The 27703-nt window shown below is 39.6% G+C and overlaps 4 protein-coding genes across 7 annotated transcripts in view; 2 read left to right on the top strand and 2 right to left on the bottom strand.

Annotated features, from left to right (window-relative positions):
• The first annotated feature begins 17 nt into the window (after positions 1-17).
• On the top strand, positions 18-19276 carry LOC100747337 (protein unc-79 homolog). Its single transcript, XM_033321959.1, is given in 48 exon segments — positions 18-39; positions 104-223; positions 294-455; positions 513-683; positions 763-852; positions 949-1134; positions 1216-1448; positions 1568-1782; positions 4415-4440; positions 4495-4719; positions 6503-6644; positions 6774-6950; positions 7035-7312; positions 7405-7547; positions 7640-7861; positions 7963-8106; positions 8409-8538; positions 8931-9103; positions 9172-9320; positions 9531-9688; positions 9770-9951; positions 10035-10236; positions 10323-10517; positions 11058-11171; positions 11992-12140; positions 12221-12342; positions 12433-12664; positions 12737-12878; positions 12962-13151; positions 13756-14029; positions 14130-14437; positions 14518-14825; positions 14885-14980; positions 15095-15271; positions 15347-15435; positions 15504-15751; positions 15831-15944; positions 16021-16161; positions 16249-16404; positions 16406-16556; positions 16798-17049; positions 17442-17669; positions 17729-17884; positions 17970-18145; positions 18206-18470; positions 18541-18681; positions 18747-18869; positions 18961-19276. Coding segments are annotated over 48 exon segments (8286 nt in total). The 3' UTR covers positions 19150-19276.
• Positions 19277-19449: 173 nt separating this feature from the next.
• On the top strand, positions 19450-22128 carry LOC100741352 (tyrosine-protein phosphatase non-receptor type 14). Of its 4 annotated transcripts, none has more exons than XM_012388490.3 (7): positions 19450-19584; positions 20401-20767; positions 20839-21007; positions 21083-21244; positions 21312-21400; positions 21470-21671; positions 21746-22128. In XM_012388490.3, the coding sequence occupies exons 1-7, from the start codon at positions 19560-19562 to the stop codon at positions 22067-22069; spliced, it is 1338 nt and encodes a 445-aa protein (XP_012243913.1). In that variant the 5' UTR covers positions 19450-19559; the 3' UTR covers positions 22070-22128. The 4 variants fall into 4 exon arrangements, with proteins under 4 accessions (XP_012243913.1, XP_012243915.1, XP_012243914.1 ...); XM_012388492.3 differs by lacking the exon at positions 19450-19584 and adding an exon at positions 19675-20023; XM_012388491.3 differs by lacking the exon at positions 19450-19584 and adding an exon at positions 19676-20097.
• Positions 22129-22858: 730 nt separating this feature from the next.
• On the bottom strand, positions 22859-24350 carry LOC100741230 (uroporphyrinogen-III synthase). The gene is made up of 2 exons (XM_003491350.4): positions 23881-24350; positions 22859-23809 (listed from the first exon to the last, which is right to left on the bottom strand). The coding sequence occupies exons 1-2, from the start codon at positions 24065-24067 to the stop codon at positions 23196-23198; spliced, it is 801 nt and encodes a 266-aa protein (XP_003491398.1). The 5' UTR covers positions 24068-24350; the 3' UTR covers positions 22859-23195.
• A 141-nt stretch (positions 24351-24491) lies between these two features.
• Positions 24492-27703, bottom strand: part of LOC100741111 — a 34460-nt gene continuing 31248 nt past the window's right edge. Inside the window, 1 exon segment of the mRNA XM_012388407.2 lies at positions 24492-27273. The gene's annotated coding sequence lies outside the window, so the exon portion shown is untranslated.

Raw genomic sequence — 27703 nt, 5'->3', positions numbered from 1 at the left:
AGTAAAAAATACAGAAAATGGGGACCAGATTCGCAGCATGTGAGTATTAGAAAAATGACGCGATGTTTTGTATATTTATTTACGTATAACTGCTCTTTTTCAGATTCATTGAAGTTAACTAATCTGCACGACTACTATCAGAGACTTCTTCACGGTAGTCAACCTGTACCTTCCGGTCTCGACATGGCAAACACAGTGAAATTTTTTTCTCAAATGCTGCTGTGTAATAATCGCAATATCGTTTTATCCGTGTCTGTTGAAAATCGTTTGATAATTTATGCTTTGTTTCACAGCTCTGTTAAAAGAAGTTCGCGAAGCACCTTTCGAAATGATCAAGTCTCAGAAGTACGACGCAGAACGTATGGCTCTTTACCCGAATTTGGATTACAAACAGCTGTACAACGCGCTCACTCAGCTGATCGATGTTGTTTCCTCTATTCACACCGGTTTGCAAGGTCTGTCCTATATTTTGTTTTTATTCGATCGTTTGCAATTCAAAATGCATGTTTCAGTGTTTGGACAGGCATTGCTTCAGTGTCTCGCGTGTCTCTTGCCTTTTTTGGACCACGATATGATCGACAATGTACCTTATCTCACGGCCAGCTCGATCTCGGTACTTCCAGTGGAACTTCATCAAGATATCGTCAACTATCTCTGTTTCTACATTCTACCATTCACCATCAGTAGGTGTCATCGTTTCGTGCAATAGATGCAGAGACTAAAACATGTTTGATTATTTCAAATATGTTCCTTTAATTATAGCAAGGAAAACCGAGGATGGAACGGAGAACGCAGCTAGTCAGTCGATAGCGGCTGTTATCATGATGATCTTTCAATACTCCACTAACCCAGGTTCTAATTTTCATCGTTATATTTTTATAAAAATGCAGAGATGTATTCGTAATTAAAGATTACGAAAAAATTGTCTAAACGTCTATGATTGTTTAGCTCACCATTGTCAACTATTGGAATGTCTAATGGCACTGAAACCAGGTGTGGTAAAAGACATTCTTTGCGTGGTGGCTTACGGCACGGCACCGGCAAGAGCTTCAGCAGCTAAATTACTGTTCTACTACTGGCCATCGTTCAATCCAAATCTCTTCGATCGCAGGGCGGTTCTAATGAAATTCGCAAGTGCGTTTCCCCACGGGGTTTTGATAATATCGCTGAAACCTTCGTTCGATAAAATACAAAATATGAATTTAACATATGCAGATGATTTGGCACCGTTCGTCTGTCAAAGAGATTCTTGTCCAAATGCGGGCAACGCCGAAGCTGGCAAAGTTTGTTACGATCATCGAATATCTATCACATTCGCTACAGAAACACCGCCACCTATGTATCTGTGTATCGAATGCGCGAATGAAATACACAGGGCGCATCCTAATCAAATGTTCTACGATATTTTGCATCCCATGCAACAGGTGTCGATGATATGCGAAAATAAGGTGAGTCGAATGGTTTTTAGTTGAAAATTAATCTAAAATAAATTCAGACGCGAGAATGGGTCTTTCTATCGAGAATTTAATCCCGTCTGACACGTCTTAACGTTTCTAAATTACGTCAGAACTGTAAAGCCACGGACAAGTCGGCGATCAGCGTCTGTTTCTCCACCGAATGCGCCAGCTACAACGGAAACCATCCGATTCGCTATTGCCAGAAATGTCACACTAATCGACACGATAAAGGCCGAGGTGAGGACCACGTGTATCATACGGCGTTGCCTCACATATCGAAATTGGATCCTCAGACGCAGACCTATATGGTACAAGCGATCGTCAGGTGAGACACCTAACTTCCAACTCATTTTCTATTTGCTAAAAGATCCTGTATCGCTTAACGTTCGAAAGATATCGGAACAAGGATGGGGACTATGGTTGGGACAAGGGACACTAACAGTCGTTGTAATTTGCACGAGTTTAATGAGACGTTGTCGCAACTAGAGACGAGAGATTCGCTCACACGGATCTCTGATACGTTTAAACATTGAGAATTTCAGTCGATTAAATATCCTAAATTTTGAGCGTAAGCTTATCTAAATATATAATAGTAAGAAAGATACAGAGTCTCTTGTCTCTAGCGTATCGTCGATGTCAAAGTCCTTTCTGCGACAGAAGCGTTTTTTGATGACGTGAACGTATGCGACGCACGTTGATGCAGTTCGATTGGTTTCATTCGTGTTTACCAACCCACAGATCGCGACCATGATCGTACGTTATGTATTAATTATGTGTTAATTTCTGATATACACGGTAACTGTGCGATATTAAAAGATTTCCATTGAAAAGAAGAAAAATTTATCGTTAAAAATTGTAGTTAACGGGACAGTTAATTATTTATTTAGAGGTAACAGGTCGCATCCAAACGATGGTTGTTAATCACTATCCACGATGTCCAATCTTCGATGTGTTCGAAAGTAACACGATGACGCGTACTAACGAATGATCGCAGGATCATTGTTGCTTTGCGTGTTTGTTCGTGCTGGTCCATCCTGCTTGGTAAGACATTATGCTGTAACCACGTTCAATGGAAACTTAGGATACATCGAAGCAACTCTTCTGCTATATTTTCGTGTAGCATAAATTGTCGATTACAGTAATTTCCATTAAACGTGGTTAATCGATGCTCCATATTATTGTGTTTGAATATTCACAGAAACGATCGAGATGTCGCATGTCACCCTATACCGATCAAGAATGTATCTTCCACGTTCCTTTCTATCATACTTGATAATAAATTGTTTCGCGTACATCTCGATCCGTCATTGACGCTAAAGCCTCCAGACTTCGAAAATCTCTATGGATTCATCGGGGATATAATGTCAAAATAAGAAATTTGTCTTTGCAAAAATTTCAAAATTCTAGAGATTTTAGAGCCGGCGTTAACGTGATTCACCGACTCGCGAATTAAAGGAGTCGAGATGCGATAACCAACGTGAACAAACATTCGCTAAATCGCTTCTATCGACTATCGAAAACGTTGAATGAAAAGCGCAGCACCGAAGTCGCCTCGAAAATCGTGGAGAGCGTTCGAAACCGGATGGCGGCTAGCGTGGACAAGTTTTTCTTCGAGTTATCCACAAGCGAAAGACACGTGACTCCGAAGCATTCAGCCTCACAGTAGAGAGCATAGGAAAAGTGCACCTTAAAGTTGCAATGCGAGGACACCACGCCGTATCACGTCCTGGATACGACGCACCAGCAGCTTGGTACCGTTTCTACAAATAAAAACGGACCCACTGGTGCAGGCTTGAATAGATACCCATTACCCGAGACACACTGGTATGCTGCACGAACAGAGACACTCTTTTAACGGGATATCCGGGGATCTGTTTTTTCTCTGTTTCGGGGTTTTTTTTTTTTTTTTTTTTTTTTTTTTTTTTTTTTTTTCTTCAATTGTTATTTTCATAATAGAATCGCGGACTCTATGAAACACTGATATTTTTGATATCTTCTATTCACTGATATTTCTTTCTTTCTTTCTTTCTTTTTTTTTTATAGTCTAGAATGTTATTTCTCGAATGTGGACACATCAATACTGCATGTAGTTTTGATATCTTGAAACTAGCATGAGTCCCCGTAGTTAGAATTATAGAACACGGAACAGTGAATTACATTTGCTGTCATTTGAGATAGGAATTCTTTCAAGATTTCTCTCGACGATCTAATTGTCTATATACTATTATAAATGGATATAATTTCTTATGGTGAGCACGATCTAAAGTCGCGTCTGATCGAACAGGCGTTGTGGTCGACGTAGATTAATCGGATTTCTATTTTGGAACATTTGTAACACAGAATGTCCGAATAGTAGATCGACATTGTCGTTGTTTAATATAGAATTTTATGAACTGTTTCACGATCGATACCGTCACACGATTCTTTATTATCTTTTGCGATACAAAAGGATGTGATATTGTGCCGAGTATAAGTAAGGAAAGGATCGTGAAGGAATTCAAATCACCATTGAACGTGGAAGCTTCGATTCTTCGACGTTCGGTGCTCTTTCATTTTCTCGCTCGCCTGAAATCGTTAGTGGAAGCTTCGAATCGCGGCACGATCAAAATTGGAAACAACGTCGAAAGTAATAGTTGCACTGAAATTTGTTCCTTTATTTGCATTTAAATTTCACTTTCGATCAAATTCACTCTTTCTCTAATTATTACCATAACTCGAGATACGAACGAAACTATCTATCGGGTAATATTTCAATATGAAACAACGAGAACCTTCGTCTATCGATTCCAAGTGATAGATTTAACCGAGAGAGTGTCGATCTCAGTTAAAAATCATATTTAACGATCTGTTGAAAAAATTATCGCGTGAAAAATTGCCAGTGTTTAGCCGACCACAACCAGACGTGGCCGTAGATCGCGTTTGACATCCCACTGACCAGGTTTCCTCTCTACTTGCAGCCTGCTTAAGGAAGCTGAACCGCTAAGTATGGATAGTAACCGAGACATCTTGGAAATAAATACTAATAAGGGAAGCGCAGGATTCCCAGGGAGCGGCGGTGGGAGCAGCGGGGGTGGTTCTGGTAGCGGGAGCGGTGGGCAATTCGATTCGGCTACCTTGGAGGAGAGACAGCTACTTGGAAGATACGGTGTCTGGCTGCTGGTCGGGCTTTGCACGCCGAATCAAGAAACCTCGATCGAAATACTCGGCCGTTTATTGTCAATGCTATTTCATTGGTTTCATGTTACTGCCTACTCTTTCGATGGTACTAAAAAAAGCCTTATGCACCTTATCTTTTCTGTTGGTAATTTAACACTTCGCATATTTATACACTTAATGAACGTAGAACGTAGATGAGCAGTGAATGGGCGGCGGAAGGTCTTGGATAATGTCGAGTAACGACGATGATGTCACGATGTCGCTTCGAATCTTTTAAAGGGATTGCCAACAAATTTCAAATAATTGCAAAACGTTAAGAATTCCTTTCTTTGACGTTTTGAAGGCTTTTTAGTTTTTTTAAACTTTTCTTCTTTTATTAGACCTTATCCAGCTGACAAACACATCCAATGTACATTCTTACGAGTGTGTGCATTTCGGTGTTCAGACGTTGTTCATCCACGAGAACAACAGCTCGTCCACTGTAACTGCAGCCTGAGTCGAAGCAATACGTGACACGAGCGTCATACTCGACGAGATTCGAAGCATCTCGAGCCCATCACTAGACCGTAGGTAGTGTTTGGCCGCGATCGTAGGCACATTCGAGCGGATCGCCGATTTTTCCATTGGTTTTCGTTCTTTTTCTTTCGCTTTGTCTTCAGATGCTTTCGACACAATTACTACTCCATGTTTTACACTCTATACGATATTTAACGTTAGACAAAGTGGTGGCTAGAAAAGAACGAAACAGAGAAAATGAATAATCCTCATGGTTAGGTAAAAAGACATTCACATGTTACACATTTGTTAGTGTTTTGACAAGAGCTTGATCGTGAACACTATCGCCGTTCGTCATATTCCAATTGAATAGCTTTCAATGTTGTCTTCCTGTTTCTCTCTCTAAATTCTCCCTATATTATTTTTTTTGTGTGTGTGTCTATAAATTGTATCAGTAAATCAATGTATTCGATGTTACCTGTGTTGAACTCGTTGTCGTAGAGGCGTCAGCTTTGCAGCTGTTCCAGCTTGTTTCTCCGATCTTTCTATATTTCATTTCTTATCGTTTCACAGTTTATTCCCTTACTTCGTCACTATGTAGTTTGAAGTACGTCTATAGAATTTTCTTCTCTCATAGATAGAATTGATATTTGATGTTACGTGAATACACAGCCCTCGACTATCGAGTTTCGACCATCCGAAACTTTTAACAACAAGTTGAACAGCATAAAGAAAAGAGTAGAATTTGCTGTTTGTAACATAGTACTGTTGCCTGGAAAAATGGCATCTTTTACATTCGATGGTCAGGGACTGTAGAAAATTCATGATATTCGACGACGATCTGCTAGGTTGACGCCTATGCGTTAAGTTGCCTTTACGTGTGCATGTCACACACACACACACACGAAGAGCTTCCACTGAAATCTCAGAAATAAGGAACAAGAGTGCGTCTGCGTCGCGGCTGATCGAGTCTCTCAAAGATCGATGCATAGAATGACGACGCTGAAAGAATAGAGTGCGAAGTTTCTATGCATCGAAGTAGTGATTCTTTCTCGAGAATAGCCATGTTAAAACTCGCGAAAAATTTTCCAAATAAGAATACAATTCGATCGATCGGTTTCTCAAAATTCCATCGGTGATCGATTCAGAGATTCAATGATACTTTCTGCATGCTGTCGAAGTAACACTGCCAATACAGATTCAATAGCTTTGTACCTTTCCCGTGTTTGCTGTGTGATCCAAAATTCCGCTTTTGTATCGTTTCCATTCGAAAACACACGAACTGATAAAGTACCCGGTTACTACGGTAAATTCGACCAGTGATATTCTCAAACGTACTTTAAGAGGTGTTTTCTTAAGAACAACGTCTGATCTATCGCGATGTTTTACCATAGGGCAAGCAGAGAGTGCATTGGAGAAATTGAAAACCGAATACGTCTGTGGATGGCTGTCGGAAGTGATGAAAACTCATTACGAAGTTTTTATTTCCTGTCTTCTTCCACATCCGGCGGACTACGTTCGAGTCGGAGGACACTGGTGCGAATGTTGAAAATTCTTATTAGGAATTCGAGGAGTAATAAAATTAATTTAGCCATAGAAATTAATTAAAAAAAAAATAGATACCCGAATAAAGCTGATTTTGACAAACGAATGATTGCAATTAAGGGAAACATTGGCCTCGAGGACGTCGCACTTAAAAGATGGCCTAAATCGCTTGTTCTGCTTAGTCCCCTACGAAGTAATTACCCCAGACGTTTGGGACTACGTGATGCCACACTGGATGGAGGCCATGGTGAACGACGTACCGGAGTACGAGCTGCACGAATTAAAGATGATTTTATGGTACGAAATACTTCGCTCAAGAACGATTCTTGCCTGGAAAATTCTTGGTGAAAATTTTGAAAACTATTCGATTATCGTCTCCAGTAAAATTTTGGATCGGGACATGAGTCCTCTAGGCTTCGACGCTAAGAAGATGTACAATTTCGTGGCGAAACGATTTGTCAACACTTGCGCAAAGGTTCAAGAACAAGCTCTGAATTGGCTGCAAACGCTAACTATGTTGGAGATCAGCATTCCTCTGTGCCAACTGTTTTCCATGTTCAGCGATGGCGTGGCTGTTATGGGTACCATGAACATTGCCGAGTCTGAACAGAAGCCTAGTAAAGGAAAGAAGAAGAAGGACGAGGAAGGAAATACTATTTGTACGTCGAAATGACAATTACCGATTCGTAAAGGAAGTGAATTTTCACGTTTTCGCGATAGTGGGAGGTTTACTAATGTGTAAAATGTACAGGTTCTGTGGTCGAAAACGAATCAGGAAAATCGACGCCATTGTCCGACGATGTTGTGCCAACACCGAGACACATGGAATTCACTACCAATTCGGAGTTGAATTTATCCTGTTGCATTCTTATGCTCGATATATTATTGAAACAGGTGCATCCATTTTTGCGGATACAAATCTAAGAGTAGAATATGATTACGAAGGAATGAACGAGAAATCTAATGAAATGTATCAAATATTACAGATGGAATTGCAGAACATAGATAAGCACACAGGGATTAACACGTGGGTTTGCAGGGACGCGTGTCGATTGATGAAATCGATCGTTGCATCGAATTGGAACAACTGTCACGTGTGCAGCGCGGTCGCTGAGTGTACTTACTGTGAATCTAGCGTGATCTGGCATCAATTATGCCTGCAATTGGTCACTTACATGGCACCGGAAAATCCAGCTTATCCGCCTGACGTGAGTCCCTTACGCTAACATTCGGTGATGATCAGATAACCAGATCGCTTAAAGTCTCTTTGTAATTTTCTGTTTAAATCCAACTGTCTTCTAACGTTCAGAAAATCGTCGACGAAAGTGCGGAGGATCATGGACGTAAAAGTCCAGAGACAGCGCGAAAAGGAGACTCAAAATCCGACGTGGTAATTAGTATGCCAGTGCCGGAAATGCACTCGGTCGGTGGCGTTCTTGCACACATGCCTCAGGTATACTGCCATAATAAACTTCACTCGTTGACAAATTTGAGATGTTCTATTATCTTGTTACACGATCTTGTTACACTGCCTAAGAGACACAGCGTCTTTCTTTCTATCTCTCTGTGCGAAACACTTTCTGCAACAACAAAATACGCAGCATGCTGTTCGTCTAACAAAAACAAAAAAAAATACAAACTGTGTGTGCCTCTCTCTGTCTATCTTCTTCTACTGCAAAATGGCGTTGTGTGAACCATTAACACGGTAGGCTAATCTATGTGACCGGAGGTAGCTACTTTGATCGTTTATATCAGTTCTTCGAACAGATCATGACAGCCACAGTAGAGACAGTTTCGGAGCAGCTGGATCTCGCAGCTATCATGCCAACGGAAAAGGTCATGTCAGCTGTTGCTCGAGCAGTTACCCTTTCTGAGACTGACGTAGGTAAGAAAAAAATTCGCCTGGTTCTACCTTTCGTATTTTTGAAATCGATCGAACGTGGTTAATCGAAAAATAATTATCAAATTTCGAACACCGAGTTCGATGTCGAATTTTAAAATTACTGAAAATCATGTAAAATTGCAGTGAACGTAGAATTAACTTAAATTATTTGAATTTTCTGAATTACGTCGATACCTTCGATCAACGCAACTTCGAATTTATCGACCAAGGGAAATCGTGCGTTTGATGCCTGACCAAGCATGGGTCTATTCTACTTCGGTTCGCGAAATATTCGAATCCCATAAATCCACAGATTTAATATTTGCCTAGCTATCGTACCAATCTCTCCATAGACATCAAGCACCTTTAGTAAGGATCAGGAATCTCTGTTGCAGCCACAGCCACCGTGAGCGTAGCCAAACCTCGACTGATAGGAGAAAACGACCAACCATTGAATCTAAGTCCAGAAAATGAGGCGGACGACTTCTGGCACACCTCCGTTGGAAAGTTTCGATTTAATATCGAGGATCTTCCTGAACAACTACAGTACATACACAAACTTTTGAAGGTACAGTACTTGTAAAAACTGATGATACTTTAGGAGATGAAACTGTTCTTTATTTGTCCGATTCATAGGAGATAATGACGATTGACAAGCCTGACATACTCTACTATATGCTTCAATGTTTAAACGTGATGTGCCTTTACGGAGATGCTTTCAACATGGCGGTGAAGGATCATCAAGGATTCTTCATATGGTGCCAAGAAAATTTATTGATAAAAAAGTAAGTAAGGTTATTCCTTATGAACTTTAATATGTGAATCTAACATCTTCCATGAAAGATGATATTTATCTATTCCTTGTCAACGACATCTTTATACTTCCAGATGAATAGAAACATCAGGTATTCGTTGCACCTCAGTAACAATATTTCTCCGTTTTGGTGATTTTAAATGATTTTCTCGAACTAAATTATGCTTCTTTCCTTCTACAGTCTATGGGAACTCCTAAACGCCGAACACTCTCACATAGCCCAGGTCACCGTGCCGTTGTTACTCCACTGCGTGACTTTACCCTGTGGAACGGACACTTTCTGGCGTCTGATTCAGGAAGAATTCCATAATTCGGATTGGCGCGTTCGATTCGTGGCAGGTATAACGATTAAACACTGTAGGACGAAGGAGATCGGCTAACTGAAAGAAATCAATTCCTCAATTTATTAACGCTCAACAGTCGAAAGAGTCACACTAATAGCTAGATTTATGGACTCCACTCCTCTAAGAAATGTTATGAGTCTGCAAGCTGCTCTAGCAAACGCGTTCTGTTATCTGGTCGCGAGTATGGACGACAGCAACGTATATGTCGCTCAGAGAGCCACCTTGTACCTTGGTACCATCCATGATACAGCTATGAGAGTAAGATTTGCATACATAACTAGTCGTATCTATTAATTTATTCTGACACAATATATTTAATTGTTTAATTTAAATATCTCTAGTCTCTGATTCTCTGCTTGGAAACTCAATTCGATACAGTGATAGTCGATCGTCCAATGGTACTCCAATCGCTGTATCAGTTACACAATAGCCTCAGCGACAGACATGTTTTAACTTGGGAATTTTTCTTGAATCGTTTCGATGCTTTGTTTCTCGAGGCTCAAATTAATTTGGAACGATCCGGAGATGTACCCTATTTACGTGGTCAGTTTGTAAACTCAGCTGTAAAATTGAATTTGCCGAAGTGGTCATAGTACACTATGTATACTAATCGATGAATCGATTCGCAGATCTCAGAAACACGGACCTGAACAGCGAAATCTTCATGAAGAAGGTGCACAGAGCGCAGGAAGCTCTGTCCCAGTCGGATGGAAGCGGAACAAACTCTATAAAGACGCTGAGCGCGAGTTTTGGCACGAAATGGCCCTACAAACGCACCATGTCAGCTCCGGCGTCGATGATTCCGCGACAGGACACTAAACAAGGTACACGAATCTCACGGTTCATCAACGACATATCGTGACTCACTTCAAATTGATTACTGTCGGCGATGAATCATGAAAGTCTAAAGAATACAGTAAAGAGTCGGACTCGAAGACATAGGAGTCCGAGTCAGAGAATGTCCCTCTGATCTTGACTTGCAAAGTTGAGAGTCACGTCAGATTGCAGACTTATCATATTCTTTCAGAATATCGTTAAAGTCGAATGAATCCTTAAAGAGAGCTGAGGATTCCGACATTAGTAGAATTATAGTCCTTACACAGAGTATGATCCATGTGATCGATTTATACTTTCGAGACATCCTGTATATTCCAAAATTCTATTACCAAAGGAGAATCCCTAACTCTCGAAGGACTTTACGATCGACAATTCGCGATCTCTATCGACTCTCTTGCTGGCTACATAGCTTTAGAGTTACAGAAAGCTAGTCGATCGTCCATGTAAAAACCACGTCTAAAACCACTTCACGTCCTCACCTGTCACACGCGTTTTTCAATTGTGTTGCACTGTGTCGAACCGCGCAGAAAAGGAGAAGGTGTACAGCCGGCAATACTCGGCGCCTATCCTGAAGCGCAAGAGCTCCAGATTCGGACTGGGTCAGTTGCTGGGGTCCACCCCACCTAATAACAGTATACCAGGTAGAGTAGCGTTGCTGATGTTAGCCTTAGACGTGGCCGTTCTCCTCTGTGTTATCTGTGTTCTCACGTATACACGTACACATATACACCCCCTTTGTCCCCTCTGTGTACGCGAAACGCGATAATGTTTGGGGATGTTCGATGTGGAACCTTTGTGGTAAGTTTGATGGTTCGTCAGCCTCCTTTTAAGGAGCTCGCTTTAGACATTTTCTTTTTATATATGAACTAACTAAACTAAAAAGGTTAAAGGTGTTTCCTTTGTCGTGATGATCGATTTGATTATACGGGAATTTGGTTCTTGTATTGCGTAGGTTTTGTGCTATGAAGCTAATTGTAAGCGATGAGTTTCGTTCGAGGGAAATGACAATTTCAGAATTGAGAGTACTCTTTTGTTCCCCCGTTGTTTTGAGCATAGTTTGTCCGTATGAACGACGATTTTGATTGAGATTTGTAGAAGTTGAAAGAGAATGTTTTCTGTGTAGTTGTAGCGAGTAGAAATTAGCGTGTAGTTTCTTTGGACAATTTATCTGTTGATCGATGGATTTCTTCTTCTTGGTAGTGGGTAGATCGCTTACCCTAATAACTGTGAATGTTCGTAGATAGTTTCCCGGTGTTGACCAACGTAAGGTAGATTTGTAACCTTAGAAATTCGTTGATGACATCGAGAGAGGCTTTGCTTGTGCATGATCGCAGATAACGAAAGTCTTAGAAAATTTTTAAATGCAAGCGATGGTGGTAAGATTTTTATGAACTTCGATCGTTTTATTTCGCTCGATTAACTTTGATTAAGGACCATATTTACTAGCGTTCGATATTACAGATGGTCACGTTCATTCTTTAAACATGGTGGACGAGGCTAGCGCATTACCAGGGTACACCCACAGAATCGTGGATTTGGAAGAAGCTGACAAAGAAACCATGCATTTGCTGGTCTTCTTGTTGATGCAATTCCTTTCTAGACAGGACCAGGTAAATGAACAATTGTTTTTTTTCTTTAATTGATTCATCCAAAATCCTCCGTTATTAATAGAAAATATTGATAAACACAGGCTTATCCAACGGATGAGAAACCCCTGTCAAAAACGCAAGGAATCGTGCTACGCCATTTGTATCTTCTACTAGGTTACAACCAAACAGAACGCACTTTTCATACTTCTCCACAACGATTAAGGTATTCTATGATAATAATAATAATAAAAAGGAAAATAGAAAGAAGAAACAACACCAATTACCAAAGTAACAATTCCGTGGTTCTCTTCAGAGTTTCCCCTGTATTCAACGTTTTCATCGCGAATCTTCCTCAACTACTAGACCAGAATCACGTGATGGGATGGGTGATGACACCTCCGGTTCTAGCTATCCTTCAACATTGTCCTTGTCCACCGCAAGGTGTGCCTCCATCTGATCATCAAACACCAACTTACAGTCTCTGGTATCTCGAACCCCATAACAGACGATCTTGGTTAATGTCTCTTCTCGTCATACTGTACAAGGTGTGATGGACAATCTTTTAAATATCTTTCTATCCTTTTCATCGAATTGTATTCATTTCTCATTGTGCCTAGTGTCAGTATGGTCAGCAACCGTGGTGTAGCCAGTTGCAAGTATTGATCAAGATCGTATTAAACACCCTGGACACGCAGCATCATCAATGCAAAAGAATTCCAGCTACCGTAGTGATGGGTGGTCCGCCATCCAGATCACGTGGTATACACAGATAATAATTCTGAAATAAAAAGTACATTCCTACAAGAAAACTGGACTTCACAAAACGTTCTGTTGAATTTCAGATGTGTCACAACCGTCTCTGGGCGTAGACCATGAGTTAATGGGTATGGGAGATATGAACACCGAGAGTCCTCCAATGAGGACTCCCATGGTATCGGTTCATCAACGGAGTCCAGGACCGACGCATGGTCAGATGGAGACTCATTGGGAAGAAAGCACAACGACCTGCCGTTATACGAACAAACACTCCAGGTTATTTGATCTACACACTTCCTAGTTCTTAGCAATACTGCATCCTAGTCAATATCATAGATTCCCCATGGAAAGGTAGAGCATTAGGCTACTTCAGCTTGGAATGTTTCACGTTGACGTCTTTGCGAATTCTGCACTTCTTGAATTCTGTTTCAGATTTTTATCATCGTCATCTCATTTAGAATGATCATGTTCTTTTAAGAATAGCTGAAGCAAGTTGTCATAAGATTATTCAAAATTTATTTTTTACTTTATTTTATAGTGATCTTAGAATCATTTTCACGATACGACTCAAGACCAGGGGAACAAAGATATCGATACTTCCATCATTCTCTCGTATTTTACTATAGGCATGAAACGAAGTAGCAATAGCAAAAGCTAAGAGATACGACCTATGAGGTGGCCTTTCTTACATCAAGTAGAATTTCCTTCCCTTCTTTTAATCGAATAGTCAATCTAGCAGATTCTAGGCTCTAGAGTTACCTAGAGTATATTGAGAATATAGTCCAGGACCCAGAGAGAATTACATCATGACACATCCGTGCCTGTGCTTACACCAGTAGCTGCTTGTTACAATTTCCGCTATTGTGAATGCTCTGCAAAGCTACTCGATCAATGCGGATGATACGGAGTCCGAGCTGGCTGCAATACCCGAGAGCCCAAAATCTGACAGCACCTTGCATGGCAGCAGTGGTGGATCGCTCGGTGAACTGGAGGAAACCCCGACTGCTGTTACCAGAAGTGTTTCGCTCCATGGATCTAGAACCACCACCGACGTCTTGACGAAAATGGATTGGAACAATCAAAACATCATCAGGAAATCTGAAGGAATCAGCCGACCCACTTGGTTTCTTGGTAGCGAGGAGGATTCTCATCAGGTGTTTAGAAGATTCAACTTAAAACAATTCAGAATGTCATTTCTTTTGCCACCAATAAATCTTCTTTGATGCTAATTAGCTTTCTATTATTTTTCTATAGAGTACAAAAATTGGTCCCCAAAAGAAGTGGAGCGTTCACGAGGGCGTAAAAATGATGGTGACGAGTACTTTGCTAAGTGGTCAACCAGATCTACAAAGGTACTCTCCTGTGTCGAGAATCGAGAAAATGTCAGAAAGGGCAGAAAAAGGGATTCTAGAGAAAGCGATTCCAGAGAAGCCAGCGCCAGAAAAAGCAGCCCAAGAAAGAAACATCACTGTACAGATAGCTTTCAACGGAGACACTGCTTCCTCGAAGCCTTTCGAGTTATGCAGCGCTCTCGCAACCACTCTGCCAGCTCAAGTTCAAAAGTAAAATTATCCATTTCGTTACTATAACACGTCACTGTATCATTTTCGTACTGAGGAAGACGAATGTGATTACGCTACAGATTCGAGCTGCAAAAAGAAAAGATACCCCCAACAAGCTCCGGTAATTCAGATTCGCCAAATACTAAACAACTGGGTCGTCAGAAGCGTATAGAGCAAAGTGTGACCATAGCTTCGCCTGTGTCTCCAAGTCAAGTGGTTACAGTCACGAGCAGTGACCATTCGAGCTCTCCAGCAGTCAGTTCGGTATCTTCACAAGTCACGAGCACCGACAATGGCCAGCAGCCGAGCTGGCACGGGTCTCCCTATCCCTTAACCACGCCAACGGTTGAAAGACTTCTACCAATTGGAACTACCATTCGTCCAGTTGGTAAGTATCTTTGTTAACAAAAGACAAATGGAATTTTCATCGATTCGATAATTTTATAGTTCCACGGCCAAGCGTAGGTCAACGAATTCTACGTTGCGAGGATACTTACGGTTCGCCTGAATCACCTTTGTCCAAGATGGATGTGTTAACAGTCAGTGAGTATTTATAGATTTCCAAATGCTATACTGTTTCACAATTCTAGCTACTATTTCGAAGATATAGAAAAAAACACAATGTCGAATGAGAAAGAAATGAAATAACTTTTTCAGGCTCCTCGTTCGATCAGGATAGTGAAACGTGTATGTCCAGCGACGTAACGAGTCCTAGAAGCATATCGCAGTTGGAATTTCCTATGCCTGAACGATTGTTACCTATCGGACCTCACAGAGACTTCAGTGGCTTGGTTGAGCACGTTCGTCAGGCGCTCGGTGTCCAAGAAATCGGTAGTAAAATTGTATTATTCAATAGAAAAAGTCAGTATAATTTTTAAATTGATAATAATACCCTGTCAAATTTGTCAGATTCCAATAGATTTAGCAATAACAATGAAAATGGTAAAGGCGAAGCACAGCCGCCGGTGAAGCAAGATAGCACAACGTCTGAGAATATGGTAAAAAGTACTTTTCATTTCGCAAGTTCTACTATCTACACAAAAAATAAGAAATGCCGATTTTTCAGTCGGCATCTCTAGTTCCAACGTCGAACGAGATACACTCAAGTAGATCAGCGAGTCCGAGAAGACTGACCAAGCAGGTAGCTCTAGAATCACCGCCTCCAGCGATGGAATCCTCAGATTACCCTTCTCGAGTGTTCGATCCTGATCGAAGAGGTAGAGTAAAGGATCACGTTCGTATTCAACGAGACAGGCCTCGAAAGGATAGTATCAGTGGACACGATGGCCCATTATCCAGACGTACAGACTCTTGGTAAACTTTAGAAGACACTCCTAACACTTTTATTCGTGATTTAAGATCGTACATTACGATCTTCTTTTATCGTTCATAGGTCTGGTGCTCAACTGCAACCTAACTTCGATGTCGCATCCCAACAAGCCTACCACGCTGATTTTAGCTTGAAGCAAAGTTTATTCCGCATCGGAGACGACTGCATTTACGAGAGGTAGCTTTTAGTTTGGTGTTAATAATAAATGTTTATTTTTGCATGATGCACAATTTGGTTTCTACATTTGTCGTAGGTGTTCGGAATGTGGGACGATAAAGGAGGAATATTCTGACGAGGAACTCGGTTTATGCATCATCAACCTAGGCACGTTCATCCATCGTGAACCATCCTTGGCAGCTCCGCTCTTGCCAGAAATCCTACGTGTCGTGACAAAGTCTGACTCGAATTTTATTTTGCCGTTCTATTTCCAAATAACATAACACTGCAAAAACGTGTCTCGATGATATATCTTCGTTTGCAGGGTGGCCCTCAATGCGATGTACCCTTGGCAAAGCGAGACCAACATGCATTTGCCCGGTGGCGCAATCAGCGTTGCGCATCAATTCCTCCGTTGTGTTCTACATCAACTGGCGCCTAATGGAGTTTTCTTGCAGATGTTCCAAACGCATTTAAATGGTGCGAAGATTTTACAACCTCTTCTATGGAACCTATGACAACCCACTTCATTTTCCAGAATCTACAAGAATGCAGTTCTTCAAGAGTGTTACTCAGGCCTTGGTCGACTTCAACGAATTAAACCCGATAGCACCTCTGCAATTATTGCTCGAGGTACTTTTATGCGTATTTCAAGTCTGCAAGTTTGCTATAAACGTCATGACTAACACAATTTATGCAAGAAATCGCACCTTGGTCATAAAATTCACAAAAGGAGATTGAGAGTAAAATATCGATAAGACAATCTTTTACGAAACATATATCCAGATATGAGTGCTTGTTACGATCAATAAGAATTGCCACTGATCGCTATCAACCTATAATGATCACGAATGATCGTATCCTCATATTTCAGGCTCTAAACGCAAAGAAATCTCTGCCAATGGAGCGCCTGCCGATAATACTATACAACATAGCGTGCTACCTGGACTGTCTGCCGCTAGAAGCAGGTCTGGGTCCAGGTGCAGCAACCTGGAGCGGTCTTCTGACGCAGTTCGATGGCCTGTTCCGTAGGCTGGTGCTGATGCTCTCATCCATCGAAGACACCACTTCGTTATTAAGGATCATGATTTCTTTATTGAAGGTCCCGAGCATTCAACAGTCGAAGGTCAGCTGTTCGCCGCTCGTAAATAACCTGTCCGTGGATGTTCGCGATTATTATCGTTGTGGCACGATCGTCGTCGCTATAGGGAAGACGTAAATGTGCCGGAGGATTTATTCCTTCTGGCTGACCGATGCAATAATCGGGAATTTTCGATGACTAAGAGATCGTTTGATGCTCGTTCGAGACAGATTTATGATACGGTTTTACAGCGAGTTTCTGTTTTATGATCTTGGGTCTGGTTTAGCTAAATTATTTGGAGACTCGTGTTTTCATTCAAAAAAATATCAATTTTTTCACCTGACCAGGTCATGGTTAGACAATGGCCCAGGAAGGAATTTTTTTTAATGCTTTATAGATCTTTGTTGGAAAAATATCTAGTTGGGATACTTTTACAGGGCATGCTGGATCCCTTTGCCAAGGTATTGAGCTACGCCATTCAGAATTCTACTATAAAGTATAGTTACCTGACGGATCTGTGCTACCTCTGTCACAGAGCCTTCACTAGAGACAGAGACAAACACTTCTTTGGAAGAACCATCGTGTTCGAATTAATTCAAGCCATCAAATTCAAAACCACGATACCGGATTCGAATTTTCTGTTGCTTCTGCACTTCGTGCTTCAGGTAAGGGGAAAGGTTGTTAAAAAATAATGATCGGATAATTTATGGTTCAATATGATTAGGACATTGGAGGCTCGTTACCTAACACGATCGCTTTGGAGAACGTCCAAACGGACGTATCGCCAATTTACAATACGAACGCCTCCGAGTCACTGAAGAATCAGCTGTCAGATGTGCTCGATTTCTTGGCAGACTTTCACACTTTGAGTAAAGTGAAGGTAGTCGAAATAACATTAAATAATAGTCCTACCCACGACAAATAACGAGACTAATAATTTTTAAATGAATTTTCCGATGATGTAGAGCTACAGCAAGGGAATGCAGGCTGGACTAAACGAGGATACATTGGGTGGTATATTGAAATGTGGTCTCGCGCAATATGTAGCGATAGAAATTACTAGAGGCAATAATATAGAGAACAGAGCTGTCGCTCGATATCTTCCATGGCTCTATAGCGCACCTTCGATGATACAGCAAGGGTAATTAAAGATTAATTACTAAGATAACTTCACCAACGCTGAAGTTAATGTCATTTTCAGAGCTCGAGAGTACGTAGACTGTATAGGACACATCAGATTACTATCCTGGCTCTTATTAGGCTCTCTCACGCACACTGCAATGTATGCTGGCAATAATAATACGCACACCCACGGGCCATCGATTCCATCTGCCCAACCGATACCGCAGGAAGTATCTTGCCATGTTGCAGATCACGTGCAAGTCATATTTTCTGGATTCCCAGAACAATCTAAAGCATCGGTCTTACACATGTCTTCGTTGTTTCATGCTTTCATATTGTGTCAAGTACGTACCTGTGTATATTAATTAACATCTATGGATACAATTTGACAGTATCGTTGTTGTTTGTATTTAGTTGTGGACAATGTATTTGGAAGAGTTGTCGAAAAACAATCCATCGAATAGCGAGGGCCATAATATTACGATGAATATTTTATTGGAGTTCTGGGGCAAGATAACGCCCTGTATATTGGAATTGATTCAATTCTCAAAAGTAGTAAGTTCATAAAAGTCCTCAGAAGTAGAGCTCCTCCTTTCTCAAATAAAAAATTGCCTTTATAGTTGGCTGAGATGGTGAATTTGCATTTCCTGAGTCTACTCGAGGCTCTTCTTGAGTGTGGGTCCATCCTGTTAAGTAAATTGTTACCCCTTTGGAGTCCCATACTACATTCGCATCATGTTCAGGTGAGACGAATCATTAAAGCGGCTCGTTTTCAGTTCCAATAATTCCGTTTTTGAAAGATGATCTTTACATGAAAAATTTATATATAATTAGCTACCAGGACATTTACAAGTGCGTTTGCAAAATTGTCGAGACTTTCCACCCAACAAAATGTCCGAACACTTTGCCTCCTCTCGTCGAGAATCAAATGCCACGCTCTTACGATGGTTGCATCGATTACAGTTCAAGATGGGGCAAATAGAAATGCAATCTTCTACGGCCACGCAATTTTATTCCATTTAAAAGAGATAAGTCGAAGAAAATAAACTGTCTAGTTGATCGGAAAGTGTTTTATAAAGTACGTTTTCGAAAAAGTTGATTCCTATATTATTTTAGATGAATGTTGTATTCTGTATAACAATAATAATTTGTTAATTGTTACAAAATATATTTATTATATTAAAATTTCGTAGTCATTTGTTTATTCCATGTAGTGGAAATTTTGATTATTGCAAATAAGACACGCAGGTAAGACGCAAAAACTTTACCAAGTGGAATTTTGCACGCGTCACGTTCCGCTTATCACGGGACTCGTAATTTTATTCGATCCAACGCGATAACAGGATTTGCAATAAAAGGCAAGCGATTAATTTTGATAAGACCATTAGTCATCGTGTACATATTACGTCCAAGGAATTTGAGTTACTTGCATAATGAGATGTTTAGGGAATTTTTTCGGTAACTAGACCTAGTGATATTTATTTCTAGTGAAGATCAGTAGAATTTTACACTAGTGTATAAGTTTTCGATTTAATATATCGATTTATCCATAATGTAAACAACTTCCAACAATTTCAGCCTAAATTTGACTGACTTTCTAATAAAAAATATAACATTGATCGTGTTTTTCACCTAGATATCAAAAATATGACCAATCTAGTTGGAAAATATTTGGAGAACATATCACTTTCGATAAAACTACTTTTATTCATAATCTATATGTTAATTTTATGCGTTTTACGCATTTGATGTATTTCTTATGAAATTTCTGATGCTATCTTCAATTTGTTTTAACTGAGAAATCCATCGTTTTAATTTCTCGTGCCATAGTAGCTCGGTTTAGGAACTGTATATATACCACAGTTTTGTAACTAGCATTAATGACGTGAAAAACGAGGTTAGAAATGCTTTCGATTTATTAAACGTGAAAAATTATACATTTCTCATGCTCGACAGAGTGGAATGTATACAGTACGTGTATGCATATATATTTCAATTAAAAGTAAAAGTACCGTGGAATGTGAAGCATTTCGGTGTTTGGTCGTAGTTATACGGTACTTATTTTTCTCTCGCGGTCTTAATAAAAGCGCATCGTTGCTGCACTCTTTTGTATTTTATTCGTTTCTCTTTCATTGTTAAACTGTTATCTCCAGCATAAGTCTTTCATTGAAAAATACTTTTCAATATCCAATGCAGTGAATATAAAAAAATAACATAAAAAAATTCAATTTCTATAATTTTGTTTAATATTATGCCAATGCTGTCTTTTTCCAGTTAAACGCGTTATTACAATGCCGTTTAAGTTTCATTTGAAGAAAAGTCGACAATATAATGTGGTCTCCAAAAATCAGTATGTGATCTGCATAGAACTGTTGGACACCACCTCCATAGAATGCACACTGAGTATTGATAGCCTTGGTCAGGAGTGTTTGGACAATGTGACTCAACGTTTAGGATTAGGACAGCCTGAATTCTTTGGTCTACGTTATATTTCGAGGCATGATTCTCCATCTCCAAGATGGGTTGACATGGACAAACCATTGAAAAAACAATTGGAAAAAGAAGCCAAAAATTTCAGTCTATATTTGAGGGTCATGTACTATGTTACTGATGTGCAACTCATTCAAGATGAAATGACAAGGTATGTAATATCTTAAATATTTCGATATCATTCAACTATTACCATTTATTTCTTTAATATCATGTTTTTAGGTATCATTATTATCTTCAATTGAAAAGCGATGTTTTGGAAAGTAGATTTCAGTGTAATTCTAGGCAAGCAACTCTTTTAGCAAGTTACTTGATGCAAGCAGAATTTGGTAACTATGATGCAGAACGACATACAATGGAGTGCTTGCAACAATGTACATTATTTCCCAAGGTAATTAAAGACAGCTACCAATAAAAGAATTATTAGATACGTCTTATTTGATTCTTACTTCATTTTATTATTCAGGATGTTATTCAAGCAGATCCTGGAGGGCCGGATTCTCTTTTGCATACTGCTGTATGTCAATACAAGAATCTGGTTGGTGTTACTCAGCCTGCAGCAGAGGAACTATACATTTCTATTGTTATGCAGCTAGAGGGATATGGAAATGAAACATTTTCTACTAAGGTATTCACATTGATCCTACAGTTTGCATAGTCTTTAACACAACAAGTTTGAGGACTTTGACTTACAGGACAATGGAAATAATGAAGTGATACTAGGAATATCTGTCAATGGGATTATGGTCATCTATCCTAACACACAGACAACACAATTCTATAGGTATTTATTTCGTAAAAATATATTACATGCTGAATTAGCAACTATAGTGGAGATTTATATATGCTTCAGATGGAAAGATATAAGCAATGTGATCAATCACAAAAAGACGTTTAGAATAGAATGTCAAGCCGAAGGCGAGGAGCCAAAGCAATTCATATTTACCGAATCGCGCAATGCAAAATATGTGTGGCGTTTATGTATAGCACAGCACACATTTTACATGCAACATCAAGAATCTCGGCCAATGGAGAGATCAACTAATGGTTATTTCGTAAGTAGTATTTCATTCAAGCGCAACATTGCGCCAAGAACACGTCCAAGTAAAATCTCTGTATCATATTTTAGGACAGCGACACGAACGATTCGGGAGATCATGCGGTATCGGTAAATTTGGATAACAGAAATGCAGAGGGTCACACAAGATGGACTAGTTACAATGATCTCTCAACGTCACCGTATCCCGTTGTATCCGTGTCGTCTACAGACATCAACAACTTACGTGCCTTACTTCCGTCCTATAGACCAGCACCTGATTATGAAACTGCTGTCCAAATGAAATATAATAACGGAGGAAATCCACCCCAGCCTTATTACGCTAATCAATCCACGATTGTGGGAGCAGATATTTCGTGCCTTCTTGGTAACGTAGTCAATCGAAGTAGATATTGAAGTTACGAATTACGAGCTCTATCATCCAAGATCATACGAGATGAGAAACATAATCGTCCCGAGTATTATAAATGTTTTTAAGAAGCAGTATTTTCTAATAATTATTCACATACAGATACACCTTCGTAAGAAATAACAGAAAATCCTACATTCTGGATTAACATTTTACTGACCGCTTGCGATTCAGCAGCATACGTACGTCCGACCGGCAGCTGAGGCACAGATTCTCCCTGACGCCGACTCTGTTTCGGTTTAGACTCTCCAATACCATTTTTTTCGTTCATCGCGAACGGTAAGTTTTTCAAATTGGTATAAAACTGTGAGAGCTTACAAAGCAACGCAACTGACACTCCATTGCTGAAGGTATCTTAGTACTAAATAACAAATTACTGCTCAAATAATGAGAAAGATGGTCGGCAACAAAAAGCCGATTAATAGGCTATCGGTCGGTAAGCGTCGGAGACAAAAAACCGATTAATTGGTTATCGGTTGGTAAAGTGTTAATGGTTAAGACTGACACGCACAATTTTACGAACTATTTGTTCTTTCACTCTATATATTAAAACGTACTATTTTTAAATATTAATATTTTGCGTAGCGCAGTTTCATTATGTTCACAAATAATTCCCTTTATTATAGATGGGAAAGTGATCTTTCTGATTATATCAGTTTTTTGACATAAACATTGTTATAATTTATAGCATATAGTAATGTATAGAGTGTCATATAAGAGCTAGATAACATCGTACTGTAAATAAATGGTAATCTTATTTTTTTTTAATCAATATGTTAAATAAAATAAGATATTTATTATTATAACCAAAATAAAGTTTACTGATATCTGTCAATCTATGAACTGATTGAATTTACTAAATAAATATCCCAACAAATATTCTATAGAAATAGATTATATATAGATTACGTAAAGGTGACAAATACAAACAAAGACATATTTTAATCTATTGAGGTCACATTATCGTATTTGTAATATGTAATTCTGGACCATGGATAAAATGACTATTATCACTTTTTATCTTCTTAGTGGTATAATATCAACAAATTAAATACAATTTCGATAGATTAACAATAATTATATACTTACATAACACAACAATAAACAATTTCTTCATTCAGTCTTTTCATCAAGTCCACTTTTCTCAGCATCACTAATGGCCTTCAATAGAGATATTGGATCAGGTTTGCTCGCAGTAGCAAATACTTTCAGACCAGCATGGACTAGTGCTTGCTCAGTCACAGGTCCAATAGCAACTGCTTTTATATTGTTCATATCGTACAATTTCTTTTTCAATAGAGCTACTATATGTTCTACTATCGATGGACTAAAGAAAACAAATATTTTGGGCACATTGTCCATGAATTTTAATAAATCACTCTCCAAAGTTTCACTGGGCAGAGTTCTATAAGCAACTATTCTATGGACATTTATGTCACTTTCATTAAGGGTCTTTTCAATTGTTTCTAGCCCTATCTCGCTACAAGGATATAGTAAGGGCTTTGATTTCTTTGCAACAGAAGCCACTAACAATTCAGCTAATTCTTTGGCATTGCCAGCTTCTTTACCAAAACAGTTGTCTGAACTTAAGTGAGTTTTAACAAAAGATTCAGTTGCTGGTCCTACACAATACACTGGCAAAATTCTCCAGGGATGTAGAATGTCATCATCTTCCTTTGCAGAAAGTTTAATTGCCTCTGCAGCACGTCGGCTTGTTAATATCAACCCTATGAATGCATAGAAGAAGATAATGAGATGAATGAAGATAAGGCACTAAAATCATATACAATATTACTACCATAGTATGAAGACGATGACAGAAGGCATTCCCTGAGCTCCGATGTATTCACGAATTCGAAACGTAAAGTAGGTAAACAGTCGCACGAATAACCTGCCGTTTTCAACGTTTTTACGTAAGCCTCTTGTGAATCATTCTTTTCAGACAAGCCACGACATAAAATTATTTTTTCGTAACGCGGTGCCATATTTGCGAATTTTCCCTTCGTCACATGCACTAGAAAACGTAATTATCGCACACTAATAATTCATACGGAAATAGACGTTCATAATTATTCCGATATATCAACGGAAACGGACGCAAGTAACTACATGACGCGTTGACGGATATTCAAGGATACTCATTTTCGAAAATACGAGACAATTCGTTCGGATTATTTTGAAAAAGTGACTAATATATTACGCGCCAAAACAGCAATTCGTATCCCGGCACGAGAGCCATTTTGGTTAGTGTAGTACGATCGTCCGCCACCAGAGGCTAAATTTGCTTTTGATTATCGAAACTTTTGTTACTTTCGATAATCGAATTTTCAAATAAACGAGCAAGTTGAGTTGACAATAAGGAAACGCGTTAAAAGTGATATCTTTGGCGAAGGAAAGACAGGATCGGAATTGATTTCATTGTCACTTTTATTGAAACACTCTTTAGGGTACACAAGCTATCCTAGATAAGCATTAAGGAAAGTATAAAAAAAACATTGAACAACTGCTTACGAAATCACAAAGTGGATGTCTGTTCTTACGATCGATAAACGTATCATTCGAACGCGTGCATTCGAAGGCACAACGATCCTCGACCCTTACGCATCGAGTATTTCGCCATGAAAACACGTATGATGAAAACCGACGTGCCGCCTTGTGATGCTGAAACATCGTTTTACGTCAATCAGGCGCAACATAAAGACGCGGACAATGATACACCCAATGCCCTGTAAAGAACTAGACTTAACAAAGAAAGGACACGAGGAAAGAAGGACAAAGTCATGTATAGGATAAAATATGGATATTATATCATATAAAATGGTCGAGTGGAAAAAGGAAAAAAGTAGGGAGTTTTACGCGCTAAACACTGGCAGCATTGCAATCTGTTCTCCTGGCAAAATCTCGGCGAACGTCGATATACGAAATATTCGTTTTCGGTTTACGAACGATTATAGCGCACAGAGTTCCATCGTAAAGGGGACCGAGTGCCTTCTTACTCGGATTCATTACGCAAAATAGAATGTTTATCATGAGAATCCAGAATCTTCTTAACATTACAACTAGTGAAACTTATGTTACAGAGAACTGTGACAACTATTACGACAGATTAAAACGTATTCTTATTATGAAACTATTTTTCAAATCAGCATTTGAATCGAATTCTCTTCCGGTTCTATCTTGCCTTTCCTCCGAAATCGAGAGGAAAATGGTCACTCTTAGCGGGATATTCGAATCGTATAAATGCACAACTCTTATCTCGCTTACGATTCTTTGAATATTCACGAGCTCTATCATCATTATTATTTGTTCAAATATTTATAACTACGCTCGTCTCGTCGACATGGTTCGTTGGTTACTTCCGCTCGTAAAATTTCATCGATGATAATAGAATAAGAGTAAAAGGAAAATTTTTTAAAGAAACATTGTAAAAAGCCTAGCCTAACCTAGAGTACGCTTAAAATCTACTTAAATAATAATCACAAATGTGAGACCAAGGTCCAGAGCGCGCAGTCTGGCCAGGACCATTAACCGACAGGCGGTCTCGATACCTGATTTCCGATAAAGAATTTGTTAAACAGTTCCTTTACGCAATCTCGGGTGTCACAGGCTTTCGTCGATTTTGTTCGAAACGCTGGACGCAGAAATGAATGTAGATTGAAGAAAAAAATTGTAAAACCAATCGATTACCCGTCCGAATTTTTACTCGATAATTATCCGAGACTAAAAAAATGAGAGTCGGAAGGGTACTTCGTTAATATTTCACTGTTCTGTGAGTAACAGGTAGAATATTCGTCGAACCTCGAACCGGAGCTGTGACAAATGGCTGGTGATTTGTCAAACTCTCGTTCGTTCGAAAGGTGAACAACGTCTGTCAGAAAGAAGTTTCCTTTTAACGAGAAAGAAAGGAGGAAAAAAAAAAATTAGAATTCATTAAGCCTCTGTCCAGTGGGTCGACGACTATCGTCACGGAATCTTCCGGTACCGGGAACCATCGAAAAAAAAAAAAAAAAAAAAAAAACAAAAGAAGATGTAGAAATAAATGCCTAGCAATTAACTTGAAGACACTCCGATAGTGAAATATTATGCAACTTACATACTTAATTGGCCTTAAACGTAAACAGTAAAGTGTAAAGTTATGACTTAAGTACAACCACAAGAAGTTAGTCATTATTATGGCATTCATAATCCTTAACTACGCTCCCTATTAGATTAACTAACGGCGCGTGTTAACGTAAATCTCTCTGCTAATCGTGTGCCTGATGATTTTTCGCAATCTTCGCATCGCGAGAAGCGCTTCCGTAATCGACCACCTTATCCTCTACCGCCTACTACATTCGCTATTTTTTGTTCCCTTCCTTTAGAGGCGATCTCGTAATTTCATAAAACCATCCTCGGATACTATTTTCATTGATCGTTCTGGATCCAATCGATTATTGTTCTCGTTTCGAAGACGACGCAGCTCTACTTTTCCACGAATTATCTCTCAGTAATTTCTCGAGATCTCTGTAATTACAAAAGTCGCTCAAACTTTGGTAGAGCGAGTTTCCTAAATCGTACTCCGAGTCTCTTGACGTTTACATGAAAACAGGACTCCAAAGATCAATCAGATTTTCATCTATCTTATTCCTCTAGATTACAATTTGTCCTTTTTTTTTTCTTTTTTTATAAAATCGTTCCCTGAGTCTCCTCGATCTTTAATCTTGTTTCTTATTGTTACTTAAGTATGTCAGATATTCAGATTTATTCTACTCTAAAGCTACAGAGATCTTGCTGCTAGATCGCGAGTCGTGAGCGCCGTCTTTCGAGTACCATTTCCGGTTCCTTCAGGTCATTCAGTTAGCGTCGTCACAGCCTCGTCTTCGAGATGAAAGTTGAATGCAAATCTTCGATTGATAATCGCAGAAAGCACGCGGTATACCGTTGCGATCCTTGCTCTTTTCTCGTTCTAACCGTTTCTCGCGGTTCGATGCGAGAATGATTCGAAAGGTTAGGTTTTCGAATGGCTGCGAGGGATTAAAAAAGAAAAAAAAGAAAAAGGGACAAATGGTGGGATCATCGACGGACTCTGGATCCGTCCCTCCATCGTTGCTTGAGCTCTGGCTACGAGTTTTGATTAATCGAAGACATCGGAGATCCTTGACGCCCCATCCGGACCGCTCTTTGCCTTCTTCAGCCCTTCGTCGGTTCGAATCTGAAATCAAAAGCTGATACGTTAATCGACTCGCGTTGATTTATCGATTATTCGTATAGAAAGCAAGTTTAGGAGGATAAAATTGGAAAGATGTTCTTTCTAGGGAATGATGTAGAAACAATAACCTACTTTAGTATGAAAATATTATTATTTATTACTCCCCTCGAGAAAATGAACTTTCCTACATCTAATCTCGCTCTCGTTTGCCCCTTTCTCTTTCCGTCTTAACAGGAATGGTGTCAGGATAGACGGACGGTAGATCGGCAAAGAGCCGTGTCCAAGAGCATGAAGATCTCAGCTACCACCACGTGCTGGTTTCCCGTGGTAATCGGGGAAAAGGAGAACGATCCTTGGCGGTCGAACGAGCAGCCCCGATAATCGACCCTTCGAGCGTACCAATAATTTGACGTAATTTAATAAACGCGACCCT

Source organism: Bombus impatiens, unplaced genomic scaffold (assembly GCF_000188095.3).
Source record: "Bombus impatiens unplaced genomic scaffold, BIMP_2.2 scf_0548, whole genome shotgun sequence".
Classification (NCBI taxonomy): Eukaryota; Metazoa; Arthropoda; class Insecta; order Hymenoptera; family Apidae; genus Bombus; species Bombus impatiens.
Note: the sequence above shows the minus strand (reverse complement) of the source record. Positions and strands in the feature narration are given on the sequence as shown.

What these genes read in the sequence shown, in the direction of transcription:
- LOC100741352 (XM_012388490.3), top strand. Translation starts at nt 19,560, where the DNA reads ATGAGATGTTTAGGGAATTTTTTCG. An exon ending in ATGTTTAGGGAATTTTTTCG is followed by an intron (nt 19,585 to 20,400) that starts GTAACTAGACCT and finishes GTCTTTTTCCAG; the next exon opens with TTAAACGCGTTATTACAATG. An exon ending in ATGAAACATTTTCTACTAAG is followed by an intron (nt 21,245 to 21,311) that starts GTATTCACATTG and finishes TTTGACTTACAG; the next exon opens with GACAATGGAAATAATGAAGT.
- LOC100741230 (XM_003491350.4), bottom strand. Translation starts at nt 24,067, where the DNA reads ATGGCACCGCGTTACGAAAAAATAATTTTATGTCGTGGCTTGTCTGAA. An exon ending in GTCATCGTCTTCATACTATG is followed by an intron (nt 23,810 to 23,880) that starts GTAGTAATATTG and finishes ATGCATTCATAG; the next exon opens with GGTTGATATTAACAAGCCGA.